The sequence below is a fragment of the Chenopodium album genome, chromosome 17 (genome assembly GCF_948465745.1).
Source record: "Chenopodium album chromosome 17, dcCheAlbu1.1, whole genome shotgun sequence".
Lineage (NCBI taxonomy): Eukaryota > Viridiplantae > Streptophyta > Magnoliopsida > Caryophyllales > Amaranthaceae > Chenopodium > Chenopodium album.
The window spans coordinates 17088293-17109657 of NC_137850.1; the positions used below are offsets into that span (position 1 = coordinate 17088293).

Consider the following 21365-nt stretch of genomic DNA (forward strand, 5'->3'; position numbering starts at 1 on the left):
AAAAAACCCCAAATCAATTTGTATAAGAAGCCTAAAAATCAAGTCTTTAATAAATTAGAAACCCTTACTTTAATCATATCAAAATTTGAAAATTATAGTCATAATAATAATCAGAAAATATAAATTAAAACCTTTAAAATATGGTTTTGATACTAATTAAACAAGTTTTAAACAATTAAAACAAAACCCATAAATATAAATTATCAAGATAATTAAAATAAAAAGAGGAGAAAGATAAGAAGGAAACCACGACAAGGTGGTGGCTAGAGGCAGCAGCCCGGCGCCGGCGGAAGGTGGTCGGCGGTGGTGTTGCTCCAGCGGGTCCACGTAGCAGGAAAGCTAAGGTTCCTCATGGAGCCCATGCAAGGAACTTATGAGGGAAAAGAAAGAAAGGAAAAAAGAATGAGGAAAAGGAAAGAAAGAAAGGAAAAAAATTAGGAAGGAGACTAACCTTTTGAATTTGTCCACTTATGTGTGGGAAAATTTTGGGGATTGAAGGAGTATTTATAGTGTAGTGTAGTAGGTTAGGGTAGGTTTGGACTTTATAAAAATGATAGGCATAAATAATAAAGTATGAGGCCTGAAGTATATAAGTAAGATTATTGGGTTAATTAAATGGACATGGGTTATCTTTTTGTGGAGTATGTAAATATATTTAACATACAATACTTCTATCAAGTCAAATTGTTTTATAACCTTTGACCACGAATAGAACTTAATTTATTTGAATTCCATAATTAAAATAAGTTGACCTAAAATTATATTTCAAATAAATAAATAATTCATAAAATACATTAAAAATACAGGGTATTACAATTAATTGGTTACGAAATGCAGTTGCAGGGAAAGGGAGGGTTAGGGTTGCAATGGGGATTAATTGCACGGTGGCATGGGCTGGGCAGCGGGCTGGCTAGACGGTGGCATAGGCTGGGTGGGTAAGGCCGTAAGGTTGTTGGGGAGTTGGTAAGGTGGTTTTGAAGTTAATTAATTTTTTTTTTAAGAAAAAAAATTTTGATTTTTTATTTTACTAATCGTATGCTGACATGTGTTAGATAACTTGTTATAAACAAGTTGAATAATAGGTTGGGACCATTAGAAACAAATCAATATCAAAGTTCAAATTATTGAAAAATAATCCAAAGTTGGGATTATTTTGGGCGAATGAAACAAAGTTGGGATTATTTTGGGCGAATGAGACAAAGTTGAGATAATTTTTGTCAATTTTTACTTTTTGTCAAGCAAGTGGTAGTTGGTATTATTTTCACCAACTTTTCCTAATTTTAATTCTATTGCATAATGGTTGATATGGTTTTTGAATAGGAAAAATAGAAATAAATAATCACATCTTTGAGTGGTCAGACAATAACAATTCCAATTTTTGATTATTACGAGACAATTCCACCTTGGTATCTTATCTTCTTTTAATAGACTTTTTTACCTATAACCTGTTAAACAAGTTAAAAAAATTTTTTTTTAATTTTTTTGAAGGCACGTGTCACTCGATAATTGGTCAAAAAAAAAATTAAAAACAAAAATAAAAAAATAATAAAACCCACCAGCCACCAGCACCCGCCTAACCCTTACCCCAGCCACCACCAAAACCCGCCGACAGCCACCCATAACCTTTAAAAAACGCCGGCCGGAACCCACTAAGACCAATAGCCATCCCGAAATCACCCCCTGACCCAATTCCCAGCCCCGAAACCACCATAAGCCCACAACCTAGCCGCCGAAAACCCCACCCAGCCACCGAAAACACCCTCCAACTAACCATCCAGCCGTCGAAAACCCGCCGAAACTCCCACCCAGCCACCGGAAACTGTTGAAAACTCCAATACAGCCCCGAAAAATCCCACCCAAGCTCCTTAGTCACCCCAAAAACCCATCTCATCCCTGAAAATCCCCCTTAAACACCTACATTCCAAACCTTTCTGCGAAAATTCCACCGTTTACCTGGTGGAAGGGTGTTGGCCGGCCGTTTTCTGAGGTTAAGGATGGCGGCCGGCCAGTTTTCGGTGGTGGCTAGGGTAGGAGCTAGGGTTTCATGGTGGGGGTTGGTGGTTGGGTTTTTTTTTGTTTTCCTGTATTTTTTTTTTGTTTTTTTATTATTTAAAAAATGAAAGGAGCCTATTAAAATGTGACACGTGGCTTGTCCTACAAAAATAAGTCCCCAACAGGTCAAGGTCCATTAGTCACAAAAGACTAATAAATCGTTGCATAGGTTTGCAGAAACTATGGTCTATGGATATACCAAACGGACTTCGGCTGCACCGCTGTTATACTTTCCTGCAAATATTTCAAATTTTTGAATCTCGACACATTTAGACTCCTCATGTAATATTGTGAAGCTGAATTCTTTTCAAGATTGTAAGAGTTTTTACGATACTGTTCATACAGGGAAAGAATGAAAGATTCTTGATGATACAAATCATACACTTAAGCAAGTAGAAAGGTATAAACAAAAAATGGAGATAGACCAGAATATACAAGAAGAATGCAGAAAAGAGATTAGAGAAGAAAGAATATGCATTTTCCATCTAACTACAAAAAAAAAACAAAAATCAGTATGAGAATGTCATCCATGATTCCTCTACTTCTTGTGGCACTGATAGTGTCATCCACGGTTCCTCAACTGGTTGTGGCGATGTTATATAATGGAAGGTTTCGGTTTCAGGATAAGAGATGTTCTCAACTCTAGGAGGCATCAGTGAAGAGCAACAATTCTGGCACACAAAAAGAGGGGGAACTGCTTCTGTATCCTCAATGCCTGTGCATCTTGTATGTTGCCACGCTTCACAGATGTCACATGACACCATTCTCTCTCCATCATCATCTGTTGCTCCGCATGAACATCTGACTGTCCAATTGTCAGGTCCACCCTCATACCTGAACTCACTCTTCAAATCAATACCGCTTCCTCTGACTGTAACTACAGAACCTGATTGTACTGCGCCAAAGATTACATCTTCGTCATACAAACTTCCCAAATCCTCAATGTCAGTCACTGTATATCGCTCCATGATGCAGTAAGTGTCTCTAAAAGCATGTTGAACTGCTACTTTCAAGTCAGCAAATGAGGCATGTAATGGAAGAACAATTACTTCACCAGGAGAAAGATTCTTAGATAGTTCCATCTCTAACTCACTTGAAGTTGGCAGCACCTGGCATATGAATCTTAGTAATTGGTCGTCTTCATCTTTGAAAGGCCATTCCTTCATGAAGTGCTTGCTGTCTAGTAATACTCTAACAGACAAGCCCAAAATATTTGAATCAGACTGATCCAATATCACCTGTTTGTATAAGATACATACATCTCGATATATGTCTATTCCAGAAGCTTCAGTGAGTGCTAATACAGGTTCAACAGATACCTTTTCTCTGCTAGGTTTCTTAGGAGGTGAAGCTTCACTAACTTCATGGATGGTGTACTCCAGAATCCTGCTCACTGGGTCAGTCCGACGTCGAACTATGTAATCACCCACAATCACATTATTCATGGATTTCAGGACATAATCAAGCAGTCCTGTATCTCCAATATGAGCTCTGGCAGCATCCCGGACTTGCTGTCTAGTCATTCCTTTCTTGGAGGACTTATTTTCCCTATATTCCTTCAGGGCATTAACTATAACTTCAGCTGTGAATTCTAGTCTCCGTTTGGGCCATCTGCTATCCATGGTAGCTACCAGAGCTTGAAACTTCCTGCATTTCATCATTGGCTTTGGTCTTGTATTAAGTTGCCTCTTTGACATGGAAATTTTTGGTGAGAACTTTTCAATTTGAGGTGGGGAAGCAGGAAATGCAGCATGGGCCAAGGCTACTTTAGTTTTAACTGGAGTTTTGGACTTCAGGGTCAGCATGAACTTGAGGAGATCTCTTAATGTTATGAGACGGGTCTCACTCAGATTTCTGTAGGCGTATATGATTTGTTTTACATGTGCTGACTTGTTTGATTTTGGGAGACTGCCAATCAGGTCATCCAGGTTAAGAGAGCTAAGAACTTCTACAGCTTTTTGGTGGTGGTGTGCTTTAACCCCAAAGCTACCATGGGAGAATCTGTATCCCCATCTGCCAAACCATGGGTGTCCGTATGCAACACTGTGGAGAATACGAAGATCCATCGACCTTTTTCTAGAGGTATCCTCCACTGAGATCTTTCTAAATAACAGAATGTTACCCACATCAGTTTGTGTTCTGTATCATATCAACATTATAAGGTCCAGCAAAAAGATAATCAAGTTATTCAATTTTTATTACCTTACATGAAGATTTGTACAGATCCGATCCCATAGATCCATTATCTCTCTTCCGCAAAGGTACTTGGAACCTCCTTCAATCCCATTGATGCATACTAGATGACCAAAGCCATTGCAATGAATCAGCCCATGCAGAAGATGTGTTTGAAGCTCAAGGACATCACTGTTGAGTGACTTGGTCCACTCTGAATCAAGGGGAATTATCACATGATACTTCCTTTTTGACATATAGTGATGACTCCATCCTAAGTGAATATATCAGAGGAATTAGTTACATATACATATGGTTAGATTCAGGAAACATCACTGTGTTTTAAGTACTTCGTATTTATTATTATGTACTATGTATTATTTATCACAAGGAAGAATTTAGAAGGATAAAATGAAATGCTGCATAAACATTTTAGATAAATTTTAATTAATAGATGGCAAGTTGGCATCCAGAACTATTTACAACTTAGCATTTCCAGTAGGCAAGACAAAAATCTAGTCATATTTCGATTAACTCCTCATCTGTCATCAAACTAGTAGGGTTAACAGTTCAAAAAATTGATAGACTGGAATATGTGGTTAACATCAGGAAAGAAACCCGACCACCCTATTTCCTAGGCTGATGTGCTATATCCCAAGTATGAGCTATGAATACAATAATAGGATCTGTTAGTGCAAATTTATTCTACAGTCTACACTAAGCTAAATAGTGATGATACTTCAAATATTGTTGAAAGCTGATTCATATTACAGCAGATCAAAATAATGAAGAGTAATACCCCCAATGTGATATTTAGCAATAACCTTCCCCTCTCCACAACATAAATAAAAAACATAAAAACTCTCTCATTTAAATCAAGAAAATATGCTCCTTAGAAACAGGATCCTATTAGCTTGATTTCTGACATAGTTTAAAAACAGATCCTGTCAGCTCCTCGTATTCAACACCATAATCTTTACTTCAAGTCGAATATAGCTCCTATTACACATCCTTAAACTCGAGAGAGAGTGGTAATAGAAGCATCATCGATCAGAAGTTAGAAGAATATACAGTAAGTCAAAAGCCAGAGATTTAGCAAGTTGGGTTTCATTCGTCAGTCACATACTAGTTCTGTTTTGTGGTACACACTCCAGCTTAGATGTCCTAGGAGCTAGGGATGCATTTTAGTGAAAGCCCGACTGTTGGATACAGTCGTTATGATTTGTATAAAGAGATTGGGAATACAGAACAGCAATAAAGATTTTGTTTCTTGTAGAAGGTACTCTATTGACATTATTGTTTGAAAAGATAACATACCATAACACAATATGAGAATACTTCCTACAATCAGACCTTAATTTCATGCCATAACACTACATTGAACAATAATACAGCTTGAACAAACTTTCTACAGGACAAAAAAATCAAAGAACAGCTAAGAAGTTTCAAGAACAAGAAGAAGCTGAAACAGTAGAAGAATCAAAACATAAACCCCTTCAAGATTCAGTGAGTCAAACCATTTCCATGTTTCATTAACCATCTTCACACAAACATATCAACAAACACTTGTTGTGCGCTACAGAAGCTGAATTTTGCAGCATTCATAAACCAAAATCCATCAAAATTAATCAAAAACAACAGAAACCCAGATCAAGAAATCAACAAAACATCATTCCCAAGAAACAAATACAATTAAAATTAATAATAAGATCAAGAAATTACCACAACAACGACAATGATCACAAAAGGGCTGTTTTGAGTTCTTGACATTTTCTTCAATGGTATAAAGAGGAAGAACGACACCCCCACTTTCTTGAACAAGAAGAGTACACCAAACAAGCATAGAATCGATCTTGTAGTCTTCAATTTCAGCACATTCTTGAAGAAACACCCTAATATTATCTCGAAAAGCTCCAGTTGGTTTAATTGGGCAACCTGGATCGCAGAAAGTGTTAAGACCAAAGAGTTTTGGGGCTCTCTTTCTCTTCCTACATGTCTTTAAAATGGGAAGCGACATTGTTGAAGCTTCAAAGCTTAGCTTGTTTTCTGGGTTTTTGTGACAGAGAAGAAAAATGGAGGAGAGAGAAATAAATCGAGAGGTTTGATTTGTTGAGTTTGAGCGGGAAGGAAAAGAATTTGTTAGAGTTTTTATTTTCTGTTACGAAGTGAAGTATATTAGTGTCTGTTGAAGACATTGGTTAACTACTTTTTTCCGAGTTCGTTACAAGCTAATGAGAGAGCTGGTGCGAGCGAGATTTTTTTTTTTTTTTTTTTACAACAAAGTAAGCATACAAAATAAGAGACTACTACTTATCTCAGATCTCTAGTCCAGTGTGTGGTTCCTATAGGCGTGGGTACATTGCAACGTACACACATTTCGCCGAAAGAACATACTATTGAAATGTAATGAACTTATATCTAGAGTGAAAAAAACATATTATTAAAATGTAATGAACATATACCTTTTATTGTCAGTGAAATGTACTTTTATTTGTGATATAACGTTCATTGCTTATTGTGAAATATTTTATGAATTTTGTCTTAAAATTATGGTGAATATATACAAATAATGTTCATTACATAAAATTGGATGTTCTTTATTAATATTAAAAATGTTCTTTATATATATGAAAAAAACACATAAAATTGTATGTTCTTTACAAAACAACTGTATGTTCTTTACAAAACAACTACATATTCTTTCCGTATTTTTTTTCTGTAACAAGCAAGATACAATCTGCTATACCTTAAAATTTTTATCTCTAGACATACTTGCTAGATTATGAGTAGTCTTACACGACATACAACTACTACAATACTCCCTCCGTTTTTAAATATTTGCTCCATATTTCTATGCGCAAAGTGTTAGGAGAAATTGGAAAAAGTAATAAAATATGAAAGTAGTTGGATAGGTGAAAGAATAAAAAGTTGTAAAAAGAAAAGGTAATTGAGAGAATTGAAAGAGAGAATATGAAATTAATAAAATATTGTTTATGTTGGGTCCAATAATTGAGAGAAATGAATTAAATATGGGTTTTTCTACATAATACTCTAAATTATTGCGTTTTCTATGTTGTACCCTTTTAAATCCAAACTTCTAAATGGTGCCCACAAGTTTTATGTATTGTTTTACATATGCCATTCCTAAGCTGTTTTGTTAACGGTAATTAACTTGTGCTTAAGATAACCACCCACCTTAGTTAATTACTACATAAAAATTAAAGGATATAAAATACAAAATTAAAACCTCATTTTGATCAAACCCCTCACATTTCATCTCTCACACCCCTGTTTTATTGAGAACGATTATCTCGTTGAATTCCCAATTGTTATAAACCCTAATATTTTTGCTCAGAAATTCAAAACTAATAAGGATCGATTAATATATACAATAACATATCAAGAATTCTTCTTTGCTATTTTTCGATAAGAATTTTGGTGTTCTTCGATCAGGCAAAGGTATGATTGAACAACATTTTCCATCCTAAATTGATAATTAATTTCTTGTTATTTTCTATGTACAATAATTGAAAATGATTACATTAACTAAAAGAGTTGGTAAATTTCATACTAGTAGTTTGATGTTGAGTTGATTGTCCAACTAATAAATCTACTGTATATTTTGATGCCATGTCATGCCATGTGATATAATGATTTTAGTTTTTAATTGGCTTCAATTTTTCGTATGTTTCAATTGTCAGTGTAAATTTCTTGCAATGTGTCCTTTATCTTTGCCATGTTGAGAATGTCTTGAATTTGTATTAGTGGAGTTGTTGTGGTTTACAAGTATTGAATTTTATGGTTTGTTCAGAGAAAAAGAGTTCAATTTATTAATGTTTATTATAGAGAAGAAGAAGAAAGAAGTTGACAATAGTGGAAGATCGTAAATTTGGGGGAAATATAACCACATCATATAGCTTATATAAAAGCTAAACTTTTAGTCAGGTCATGAGACAGCAACACTCGGCGTTTCTATTGTTCGCCAAGTGTCACGCCGCCACTTAGACAACAATTGGATATTAGTATGACACACATGATTTATTTAATTATATTTTTTGTAGAATAGGATAAATTTAGATAGATTTTGTAGTATTAAAAATTATTTAAGAGTTTTATTTTCAATAAAATTTAATTTTGATAGAGTTTAAAGATAAAACTTTTGGTTTAGAATATTATTTTCAATAAAACACCATTATTTTATATGTAGTATGTACAAGTGGTGATTCCAAAGGGTCAGAGTGTATAGAGGTACAATTGTACTCCCATTCTCCTCCCCAAAAAAGGGAAAAATACAATCAAAGAGACATGCTATTATATATAAGTATATAACCGGTATCTTAAGTTTTAACATGCAACCAAGAGATAATTAAAAGAGATCACAACTTTAGACAATATTACTTTTGTTGTCTTTAGTTGTGATCATTGTTGCCTAACGTTGTGAAAATAGGGTTGTAGACAACCATAGTATTAAAATCACAACTTATCCTAGAAATTTCATCCATTAATGTGAAAATAGGTGCAACTCCAAACTTATTTTTTCTAATTACTCCGACCATGCTACTTGCGTCACTTTCAAGAACTACTGTACCAGATAGCCCAAACTCTTTCCTAAAACCACCCATATCTTTATGAGAGGTAATACTATATATATTTATTATTATTTCATAAGTTGATTGTCCATGTGATTATTAATCCATGAGTAGAAAATTCAAATAACATAAAAAGTTTTATCTTAAAATTTAATAAAGAATCCGGGCATCGCACAGGGCACAAAACTAGTTATCTTAGTTATAATAACATATTACTAACCTCTTTTTAAAAAAATAAAGGGAAAAAAAAGTATTGCTAACCATAGTTAGTAGTGCTAACCATAGTTAGTAGTCAATTAAAAGTATTTAACATTAACTTAATGAATGGTTAAAAGTGATTAAGTTAATTAAACTTGTGGGCACCGTGTATAAGTTTAGATTTAGAAGGGCACAACATAGAAAACGCAATAATTTGGGGGTACCATGAGAAAAACCCATTAAATATTGTTAAAGCTTTCCAAATAAGGAAATGGAGCACGCCGAAAATGGAAAGTGGAATAAGTATTTAAAAATTGAGGGAGTAACTTAAAAGTAGAGATACAAACACATAACTATTGTTAAGCTTCTTCCTGGGATGATCGAAGAGATTCCCAAACGTACCACCCTTACTCTTCATATTTGCATGAAAACTAGATTTAATGATAAAATAGGCATAATTAGGTTGCAAACTCTTGCTTTGATTCTGAACCCTTCCTCTAACTCTCCTCTTTTGATGATTGAGAATGCTGGTCATGGCTTCGGAGAAGCTTATCCTCCTTGATTTGCTCATGAGATCTGATGAAGGATGACTGATGCTTTCCCTAGGAGCTAGCAAACTACTATCTTTCACTTCATGACCACGAACTTGATATTCACCCTTGTAAGGAATTTTATGCAGCGGGTGAACATGCTCTATTTCCTCATTGACAAAGGCACTGTCATTACCATTGACTAATGATGACTTATTTTGATTGATGTCATCATCTAGGAACACACTTGAAGATGGTATCGAGTGAGAGACCACTGCTTCACTCAAACTATGTTTGTGGGGGGTCTCCTGTAATCCCCCGTATTTTTAAATATTTTATAAATGAAAATTTATTTTATTTATAATATTTATTTGTATTTTTCCGGATTTTATTTTAAAAAGTTTCAAATTATTAATTTGAGTCGAAAATTATTTTAGTACAAATTATTTTATGAGCTTTCATTCTACAATCTATGCCATACAAACAAAGCCTAGTCCATTTCATTTACCTAATTGGCCTATTAATTTTATGAGGCCCAATACTCCTACTTACCCTACAACTCTCTCCCCTATAAATACCTCATACATCTCCAAAATTTTCCCCACACAAAAGGTTAGTCTTATTTTCTCCTTTGTTTTATTAATTTGTGTAATTATAATTATTGATTTATGGGTTTTGATTTTATTGTTTGAAATTAATTTAATTAGTATCAAATTGTATTTTGATGATTAAACTTTATAATTTCAGATTTTATAAATGTCATAATTTTCAGATTTTGTAAATTTTATAACCTAGGGGTTTTAATTATTGAAAATCACGATTTTAGGGTTTTTACGAACAATTGATTTAGGGCTTTTATAGTAATGATGTTTGAAATTTTGGTGATTATAACTACTGATTAGTTTAACTTAATCCCAGAATATTTTGAACACGTAAATTCGTGTTTTAATTCTTAGATTTCCATTCGTTAATAATAATCCCGTTTTAATCCCGATTAGGTTCTGAACTCATCCGATTTTGATCAAAAGGTAGTGTTTTCCATGTGAAAACAATGTTTTAAGAAAGACTCACTACCTTTGGTAGTGAGAATTACCCTCTCGTGGCCAAATTCAGCCTCTAAATATGATTTTCGGGCAGTTTTTGATTTTTAACGAAGTTTTTTTTATGCTTTAAATTTTATCCTTGAGTTTTAAAGGGTTTTTGATTAATTTAAAATGCTGGAATTTTATTTAAAGTAGTATAATTGTGATTTTAATGAAAGGGTGTGATTACCCATTAAAAAGGAGTTTAATTAGGGGTTTTTAAATAATTTTCAGATTTTTTTAAGTAGTCTAAAGTAAATTTAATTTGCTGGAAATTTGGTTGAGTATTAATTTATTGTTATTGGTTGTTTTCTAGGAAGTGATTATTCCCTAGGAGATTTTTAAGTGATTAAAAGTGGCACAAAGGATTGTTTATACGAGGTACGTACATGTCTACTTCGTTGTAAGTAGTATCATGTTTAGGTACCAAAAAGAAAGAACTTAGTTTCATGTTTAGAGAACACTTGGATGGAAATTGTTTGGTTATACATTTAATTAATTCATGTGCTTATGTTTATGAGACATGTTTTGGTGAATTGATTATGTTTGTATGGAATTATGGATGCAAGCAAGTTGAATTATATTGGATTAATTGTTTGTATGGAATATTGATACAAGCATATTTTTATTGGATTGGTTTATTAACTACATTTGGATTATTGAAGGATTGGAGTTGAATTGTTTAAGTGGAATGAATTTATTAATTATTCCACAAGGTTATTATTATTTTATTTATTACTCAAGCATGACTTGTTAGTATGTTGAGTAAAAGTGGATTAAGCCGAAATGGATAGGTGGGTTGACTATGTTCAACAATTTTGGATAATTTGAAAGTTTAAAGGAATTAAAGGTCAATTTGTGACGTGATCACCGTTGTCCTAAATAAGATTAAAAGTGAATTGATGTATGATTGTTATGTATGGTCTACTTGAATGAGTTGGCTATTAATTAAAATTGTAATCACGTAAAGTGAAACAAGGATGAGCAATAAAACTCTGCAAAGTGTGCACTTCTAGAGTATTGACAATTATGGGTTGGGGTACACGGTGGTAGCCCGTGGCTTTTCGAGGCTTGTTTGATCAACATGTCCTCTTCTCTTTTGGTATTTACATTTTTATTTTATAATGAAAGTTAGATGGGATCCTAGACTAACTTTGTGAGAATGGAGTCGCGCCCATTCTTGCATTGCGCTAAACTTTTATTTTAAATGGTCATTTGGGACCAAAATGATTTGGTGGGTTGGACAACCTCGTCTATTGCTTACTCCAAATTAAATTAATCAAACTAAATATAAAGAGTCAAGTGTTTGGAATTGGTTACTAAGTATGTTGAGTCAATTGAATTGTTTAAGTGTGGAGTCTTGATTAATGAATTCGTTTTGTATGTTTATTTACTTTAATTAATTGAGCATGTTAGGTTTTGTACGTTGTAGCTTGTATGTACTCAGATTTGCTGATTGTGTGCTTTTGTGTGTGTTTTCTTTTGGTCATGGCCTTCGCCTTTCAATGACCCTGTGATGATCCAATTATTACACTTGTATTATTGGGGAGCAGTGTTGCACATGTTAGCTTGATGATGTTAGGTTCGGGGATTTGACATACGCATTGTCAAGGGATTAGTGTGATTGAGAGTATTTGTTCTTTGTGTTGAACTTATCTATGTTTTACTATTTCAATTATGTTTTGGGATTTTAAATATTAGTTTGGTTTAATAAGGGCCTTTATGGTTCCAATTTGTAAGCTTTGACTTATTGGTTTTCTAAATTATATTATTTTAAGATTTAAGTTGGATTTCCGCTGCAATACTTTGATAAAGCCTTAACGTTTTAACACGTGGCGGTAACATGCCAATGGTTCTCCACTATTTTATTTAAATTAAGTGGTTTGGAAAAGGGAGAATTATAGGGGTGTTACATCTCCATCATGATGATATGATCTTTTGGGGTGAAGGTACGCACCTTCAACATTGACAATGAATGTGGTTGATAGAGCTACAACTCTTTCCCTTAATTACCTTAACTTATCTATATCTCCACGGGCAATTCTCAAGCAAGAAGGATGGATTTTTTTTATTGATGAACACCACCTTAAAACTAGGAGGGCCAAAATTTGAACAACACCTTGAATCTGAACCTTTCAAGTTATCAACATCCATGGGATCTCTGTCTCCCGTATTATATGACTCATGGCTACCATTAAAATAGTCTTTGGTAGCTTCAACTTCCAGCTTATCAACAATAGCCTCCACATTCTTCTCTTCCTTAGACCCTTCCATTCTTGAGCCACAATTCATCTTTTCAATTTGTTGACTAGGCTTCTCTGGTGTTCAACACCCTGGAAATGCACACTTTCCTCAACCTTTATCTCTCCAATCTTGCCACTTCCTTCCCAATTTCCTTGTTTGTTGGTTAAATCTCTTTTGCTAATTTAAAATCATCTTTCGCCCTACCCAAAGATCCCAACTTCTCCAACGCTAATCCTCTTCTAAATAGAACCTTCATATTATTCTTACTAGCCTCCAAAACCAGAGAACAAGAAGTAATGGTAACACTAAATTTATCGAGCTTAATTGCGCTTACCGTAATATTCAAATGAAGACTAATAGCAAGCTCCTTCAACTCAAGACTAACCTCACACATCTAAGGGTCATCACTAATAGCACAAATTATAACACACAAGCATTTGATACCCTTGATGTAGAACACAAAAGCAGAACTAAAGTCCTCTAATTTGAACAAAGAGTTTGCTTTAGTACTTCTAGTCTCCTATGCCTACCTTATGTAGTATTCACTGCTAGAGGATCATGGAGTTGAGAGACGATTTTTCTCTCCATCTCCCCCAGGAGTGACCTAGGTTCGATCCTCACCTCACCCCTCCTGTGATAGAAGGGGCATCCCCCGTATCTTACTATGTATTAAAATATATGTAGTACTCACTGCTCAATGCTCACTTTGTTTTATTTATTTTTTTTTAATTTTTTTTAATGATGTTATAAATATAAAAGGGACTTATAGATAATCTGAACATAATGCCCCATACGATCTTTCACAGCAATGATTCGTGACAATCTCCTCAAAATAAAATGTGACTGATTAGTAGTTGTTTAATAGGCTAAACAGAACACGTATTGTATTGTGATTGGTTAAACTTTTTTTTTCTTTAATTTTAACAATTTTCTTAAGAATAAACTTTTTATGTTTTCAAATTTTAATACCTCTTTCTCTCTCCTCTATTTCCCCCGCCAGTCACTTGAACCTTCCCCTCCTTTCCTCGTTAGCTAGCCCCACTTCCCCCTCCCGTGCACCACCACCTTATTTGAAACCTCCATGCAACCACCTTACCTCCCATCCCTCCGATCCCCTCCGACCCCCTCCACCTCCCACCTACAAACCACCACAAGCCACGACAACAACAACATCAACAACAATAGCAGCCACAACAACAACATCAACATCTCATTTGAAACTCCCAAAAAAAAACCACCGCACCCATCACTCCATCCTACACCCGCGCCACACATGTCGATCAGCACCACTGCCAGCACACCTCACTAATCCCACGATAAATAGTCGATATTATGACCCAATAAATTTTTTATCCAACATGTTTGGACCAAGTCCATTGTCCTAAGCCCATTGACCTAAAATTATGAAAATACCCCTCCATGATCTAGCCCATCATTAATCATTGCAAAAGTACAGATTTACCCCTAATCTGTCCAGCTAAGTACAACTTCTGCCACCTGAAAGTACAACTATAAATAGCTCTCCAATCATTAATGAGGGTAACTTTATCCTAATTCTCTCTCCTTCTCTCTCTACTTTCTCTCTCTAAAGGACTCTCTCTCTCTACTTTCTCTCTCTAGAAAGTACATTCGCTGACTTAAGCATCGGAGGGGCTTTCCCGGGTCACACCCCCGGGGCAGTTAACCTTCTCTCTTTTGCAGGTGGAGCTCTCGGACAGCAAGGTGGAGCCAAAGGACGTTTGGACAGTTATTGGACTTAGCCTTAGGACAACTTGATATTATTACCCTAATCCCGAGGAGTATTCTGTTTCCAGAAACAGGTGGCGCCGTCTATGGTGATAACTAATAAAAAGTCATGGTGAATACTAGGCGTCCCCGCAGCACATATCAAGATGCTACTAGACAAGCCCCGATTATCTCAGCTAGGCATGCTCATGTAGTCGAGGAGATAGTATCCCCAGCTCGCAGTGACCCCGTTGGAGAGGTGAATAGCCCCCAAGTAGTCACCCGCCGAGATTTGGATCAGCTGGCATCCCAGATCAACAGAAACCTTGAGGAAAGCCTAAGGGCACTTGTTAACCCGGGCGGAGGGCAAAGTAGGCAGGGAACACTCCACAGCTTAACCTTCAGCCTCACTTATCCCATCTCCATCAAGCCTCCTCCCGGCCTCAGCTCTAGGAGTCTCGTCGCTCTCAACCACATCAGTCTCCCAATCCCCAGCGGAAGTTAGGGCAGCCAAGCTGACAAGAGATGCTAGAGAGATAAACAATGACCGAAGGCTGAGGGAAGGAACTTTAGATGCCCGTCAGATAATCAACTCCAGGCGGGAGAACTCAAAAGAAGAAAATGATCCCCCCTAGAGAGGTCGAACCAGAGTTCACTCTCGGCGTGGATCAACAAGATACCAGGATAGCTTGGTTAACTCAACTACTTCAAGACCGAGGGGAAGGACTTCTCAACCCGCTCATTCAGCAAGCAAAAGTCCCGAGCGTCCTTCCTCCCCCGGACCGAGGAGGCTTGGGATTTTCAAGAACATCACCCCCTTCAGCCAGGAGATAATGAATACCCCCATTCCTCCTAAGGTTAAAATCCCTACGTTGGACCCATATGATGGAAATACAGACCCAATGGACCATCTGAACGCTTACAAAGCACAGATAGGAGTCCAAATCGGGTGTGAAGCCTCTTGGTGTAGATTCTTCCCTACTACTCTCAAAGACATAGCCCAGACATGGTTCAACAACCTTACCCCAGGAAGCATCAGAACGTTTGACATGCTAGCTACCCAATTCAAAAAGCACTTCATCGCTGGGAGTAGGCAAACAAAGACTAGAGTTTACCTGATGACGGTGAAGCAAGGAGAGAATGAAAGTCTTAAAGACTTCAAGAGGTTCAACACTGAGTCTTAACTTATCCCCGACCTCCAAGATAATGTTGCTTTCATAGCCCTTCTCTTTGGGCTCAAGTCTAACAAGCTGAAGTTTGAGCTTGTGCATGATAAAGTCAGTACTTTCTCCAAAGCCATGGAAAGAGCTGAAAGAATCATTAAAGCAAGTGAGGTGTGCAAGGCACCCGTGGCTAACAACAAGGGGAAAAGAAAGCATGAAGATAACTATCATGATAACAAGAACATAAGGCCGAGGAAGGCTGAGAGTGATGATGAAGGGCTCAAGTACAATGCTGATAGGCATGAGATCTATTTGGACATCAAGAACAAGGCTATCCTCCCCAAGCCTAATCCAATGAACACGCCGATAGAACAAAGGAACAAGAAGCTCTGGTGTAAATACCATAGGGAGTGCGGTCACACCACCCAGAACTGCCGAGAACTCAAGAGAGCCCTTGATAAGCTAGCAAAAGAAGCCAAGCTTAACCGATATCTCAAGTCCCCCCCCCCCAAAGGATAAACAAAGAAGCAAGACTTCTAGGGTTGTGCAGGAAGGCCATAGCTTAGCTGACACCAACATGAGCATCAATGTCATAGTCGGAGGATTTGCCTCCGGGGGTTTGTCTAACACGGCACGCAAAGGCCATTTGCGTTTTCACGAAGAACCTATCTACGATATTGACACTCCCTCATCCACCCCGAAGGACCCCCTCATGGTGTTCGGTGATGATAATGCTAAGAAAATTCAAAGGCCCCATGATGACCCCCTAGTAATTCACATGAAGGTGGCCAATGCTAAGGTAAAAAAGATCTTGGTGGATAGTGGGAGTTCAGCTGACATTATTACTTGGAAATGCATAGAACAGTTTCATTTTGGCAGAGGAGACCTCACACCCCTGGACAAGCCATTAGTCGGCTTTGGAGGGCAGCATGTTTACCCCATAGGAACGATCAAGCTACCTATCCGCCTGGGGGAGAAGAAGAAGGGGAGAAACTTGGTACTTACGTTCTTAGTTGTGGACACCCCTCTGCCATACAACATGATCATTAGTCAGCTTTTACTCAACATAGTCAAAGCCGTAATCTCAACCTATCACTTACTCCTTCAATTCGAGACTGATGATGGCTCCGTAGGGAAAATATATGGAGATCAGTTTGAGGAAAGGAAATGCTATGTAGACAGCTTGAAGAAATCCGAAGACTCAGTCAATCAGGAAGACAAGGGGGCAAAGAGAAAGGCAATGGATGTCGATGAACCCCAGCTCCCCGTAATGAACATCTACATGGCTGAGAATCCTAAGCAATACGGTAGGCCTAAGCCTATTGAGGAGGATGAAAGCATACCTTTGGGGGATGACCCCGCTCGGACTGTGAGAGTGGGAAACAACTTAGACCCCCAGCTCAAGGAAAAAGTCATTCAAGTACTTAGAGAATTCAAAGACATCTTCGCTTTAACAGCAGATGAAATGTTGGGCATAGACCCCGAAATGTTGAAGCACGAGCTGAATATCAGGGAGGGCTACAAGCTCGTCAAGCAGAAACTCCGACATGCTGGACCGGAGAGAAACAAAGCTGCAGCCGCTGAAGTCAAGAAGCTTCTCGAAGCGGGTTTCATTCAAGATTGCCAATATACAAAGTGGCTATCTAATGTTGTGCTTGTTAGGAAGCCAATTGGCTCTTGGCGTATGTGTGTGGACTTTACGGACTTGAACAAGGCCTGCCCGAAGGATGATCACCCTTTTCCTAAAATTGATAGGTTGGTGGATTCGACCGCTGGTCACGCCCTCCTAAGCTTTATGGATGCTAATGCAGGGTATCACCAAATACCCATGTCAGAAAAAGATCAAGCCCACACGGCCTTTATCACCAGCCAAGAGGTATACTGTTATAATGTTATACCATTCGGCTTGAAGAATGTCGTAACTACATACCAGCGCTTGATGAATAAAATCTTTGAAGGGCAGCTAGGCCGAAATGTTGAGGCCTATGTTGATGACATGATCGTTAAAAGCAAAGAGAGCTCAGACAATATAGCAGACCTAAGGGAAACATTCACCACCCTTAGAAAATACAAAATGAAGCTCAATCCTAGCAAATGTGTCTTCAGGGTACAAGGAGGAAAGTGCCTAGGCTTTATGGTTAATCAGCATGGCATTGATGCCAACCCGGAAAAAATTCAGGCCATTCTTGACATGGAATCCCCTCGGAATCTGAAAGAAGTGCAACGCCTTATAGGCTGGCTAGCTGCGCTAGGGCAATTCTTATCCCGATCAGCTGATAAGAGTTTATCATTTTTCAAGGCCCTCAAGAGGCCTAAGTTCTTGTGGGATGAGGAGGCTGAAAAAGCCTTCCAGCAATCGAAAGAACATCTGATGAACACCCCGAAGCTCGTTAGCCCCCTTCTTGGGGAAACATTGTTTGTGTACTTGGCCATATCAGATTATGCCCTAAGTGCGGTTCTTGTTGCTGAAAGAGAAGAAGGCCAAGTACCTGTCTACTTTGTCAGCCATGCCTTAAGGGGGGCTGAGACGCGATATACTCTCATTGGAAAAGTGGTGTACGCTTTAGTAATGGCTAGCAGGAAGTCAAAGCCATACTTTCAAGCATACCATCAAAGTTCTCACTAGCCAGCCAATCAAGAAAGTGCTAGAGAGCAAAAACCATTCATCCCGGATGACAGATTGGTTAGATCAATTGGCTGACTTTGGAATTGAGTTTGAACCCTACAAGGCCATCAAAGCACAGGCCCTGGATGACTTCATAGCCGAATGTGCCCATAGGCCTACCCTAATAGACACCTCCGCCCCTTGGGCTCTTTATGTGGATGGGTCGTCTAGTAAGGCTGGGAGTGGAGCCGGGCTAGTCATAACCTCCCCGGAGGGAGAGAAATTTGAATATGCTGTCAAGTTCGCTTTCCATGCTTCAAATAATGAGGCTGAGTACGACGCCCTCATCTTGGGGCTAAACTTATGCCAATATATGAAGATCAAGTCAGTTCAGGTATGCTCAGATTCACAGCTCATTGTGGGGCAAATGACGAGAGAATTTGAAGTGAAGGAAGAAAACATGAAGGCCTATTTTGAGAAGGCTGACAGCCTAACAAAAGAGTTTGACAACTTTGAAATTAAGCATATTCCCCGCTCAGAAAATTAGCAAGCTGATGCTCTTGCCCGCTTAGCAAGCTCAGCCAAGGGGATAACCCCCCGGAACATCATGTGGAAAGTTCTTGAGGAACCAAGTACCCAAAGGCCCGCCATCATGGAAATTGATAGAGGGGAGACTTGGATGGATCAAATAATTCTATGCTTAAAGGGAGAATTACCCGAGGACACCCTTGGCTTCCAGACAATTAAAAAACGGGCTGAGTGGTTCATGCTGCATGACGGGATCCTTTACAAGAATTCTTTCACTCACCCATTGCTCAAGTGCATCATCCCGGAGGGGGAAATTATGTACTTAGAGAAATCCATGAAGGGGCTTATGGTAGCCATCAGGGTGGAAGGACTATAGCTGGAAAAGCACTAAGGGCCAGATTTTATTGCCACCCTGAGGCATGATGCCATGAAGATTGTCAAGAAATGTGAAAGGTGTCAGATGTTTGCTGATGTGCCTTCACAAGCATTCAATCGGTCTTACCCTTCGATCACCGGGGTATGGATATCCTTGGGTCATTCCCCGTGGCCTCAAGGAAAAGGAAATTTCTGATAGTGGCGGTTGATTATTTCACTAAGTGGGTTGAGGCCAAGCCAGTAGCAACAATCACCGACAAACAAGTCCAGAAATTCATCTGGAGAAGCATCATCACCCGCTTCGGGGTACCCCGCATTTTGATCTCAGACAATGGCCAGCAATTCAACAGCGGGCCAACTAGGGAGTATTGTGAGCGTTTTGGGATCAAGACAAGGTTTTCTGCTGAATGCCGACCCCAAACAAATAGCAAGCCGAGGCAGCGAACAAAACAATATTGAAGGGGCTGAAGACAATGCTGGAGGGTACAAAAGGATCTTGGGTGGATGACTTGCCTGGGATCTTGTGGTCCATTCGTACCACCACCAAAAAAGCTACGGGGCAAACACCTTTTGCCTTACTGTATGGGAGTGATGCTGTGCTCCCTGTAGAGGTGGAAATCCCATCTCCTAGGGTCACCTTCTATGACTTCACCCAGAATGATCAACTGAAGCCCTTGGCCTTTGACTTACTCCTAGAGATAAGAGGAGATGCCTTGCTTCTCTCTATAGCATACAAGCAAAGGATAACTCGATACTACAATAAGAGAGTCAAGGAAAAACCCCTAGCTGAGGGTGATTGGGTACTCCAAAAGTGTGAGGCTACTGGCAAGCCTCCGGCATTGAGAAAGCTAAGCCTAAATTGGGAGGGGCCTTACAAGATTAAAGAGGTGATTCGCCCGGTGACCTTTCTCTTACAAACGCCTAATGGCAAGGACCTCCCCCGGCCATGGAATGCTGATAACTTACGAAGGTTCTATGTCTGAACTCTCCCTTATAATGATGCCCTAGGGGCAATAAGAGCCGATACTAGGAAAACAACTTTATAATATAGTGCATCATTGTAATGTTTTTTAGCTTCAATGTTAATATAATGAAAAAACCCCTCAGTTGGGGTGTTCGCCCTTTATATTTTTGCACTTTGTCATTTTCTTACTTAAAGTTTATATTTTGAACTTTTATATCACTTATTAGCATAGCCAAAAATCATTTAATAGCACCACATGCCCGGTATAGGGCATTTTGGTTCCCTAAGTTAACGATGACTAAAGTTTGTTCCAATGTTTAGGGCAAGATGCTAGCCTATGCTCAAACATTTGCGATAGAGTCTTGGCCAAAAGATCATTCATAACTTGGGGCTCGTTTAGCCCTCAGCCTACTCTAAAGAGTTGGAAAGCCCAGCTCTCATACAACTCTCAACTTGGGGCTCATTTTAGCCCCCAACTTGTTTACATTGTCAATTCAAAATTTAAAACTAAGGGCTCGTTTAGCCCCTAGGTGTTCGTGCAACCCCATCTTCTCATGAAAAAATAACATACGGCTCGTTTAGCCTTAACCTAGCAAGAATAGTATGTTAAAGCTACTCGTTAAGAGCTAGGGGCTTTTTTGGGAAAATGGTCCATCATAAATCAAATGAGGAGCAAGAATTCAACAAAGGAAAGGTGAAAAGAAAGCATACAAATTCCATTACATCAACAAAGCAAAGTCAAAGCCGAATATGTGGTTACAAGTCATCAAGAGAGACAAGGTCAAAGTTCATCAATCGTCAAAGACAAAATATCATAAGTTTCATACATCTTAGAGAAATATTAGTCAAATCTAGGGAAAAAAGCCAGGCTGGGGAAGCTACCCATCGGTCTCGCCCTGCTCAGTCAACAGCTTCTTTTGTTCCTCTTCCTCAACCGCGCGGATAAGGTCCCTAACCTTATCCCGCACCTTGGGATAAGAATCTTGCAGTCCGAAAGAAGCGAAGGCCGTCTCCATGTGGGTCTGGGCGTCTGCAATCCCTGCCTCGAATGCCTCATATCGCTCAGATTGTAGCTCGGCAAAGGCTGGAGACTTCTTCCACTCAGAGATCACCTCCTCTTAAGTCTGCCCCGCCTTCT

The 21365-nt window shown here is 38.3% G+C and overlaps 3 protein-coding genes across 3 annotated transcripts; 2 read left to right on the forward strand and 1 right to left on the reverse strand.

Moving 5' to 3' along the window:
* Positions 1-2551: 2551 nt before the first annotated feature.
* Positions 2552-6310, reverse strand: LOC145587653 (PHD finger protein MALE MEIOCYTE DEATH 1-like). Its single transcript, XM_081644371.1, has 3 exons — positions 5947-6310; positions 4255-4498; positions 2552-4155 (listed from the first exon to the last, which is right to left on the reverse strand). The coding sequence occupies exons 1-3, from the start codon at positions 6239-6241 to the stop codon at positions 2562-2564; spliced, it is 2133 nt and encodes a 710-aa protein (XP_081500497.1). The 5' UTR covers positions 6242-6310; the 3' UTR covers positions 2552-2561.
* A 12117-nt stretch (positions 6311-18427) lies between these two features.
* Positions 18428-18907, forward strand: LOC145588713 (uncharacterized). Its single transcript, XM_081645325.1, has one exon. It carries the CDS (start codon positions 18428-18430, stop codon positions 18905-18907), a length of 480 nt encoding a protein of 159 aa, XP_081501451.1.
* An 829-nt stretch (positions 18908-19736) lies between these two features.
* LOC145588714 (uncharacterized) lies at positions 19737-20246 on the forward strand. Its single transcript, XM_081645326.1, has one exon. The coding sequence runs from the start codon at positions 19737-19739 to the stop codon at positions 20244-20246; it is 510 nt and encodes a 169-aa protein (XP_081501452.1).
* Positions 20247-21365: the final 1119 nt, after the last annotated feature.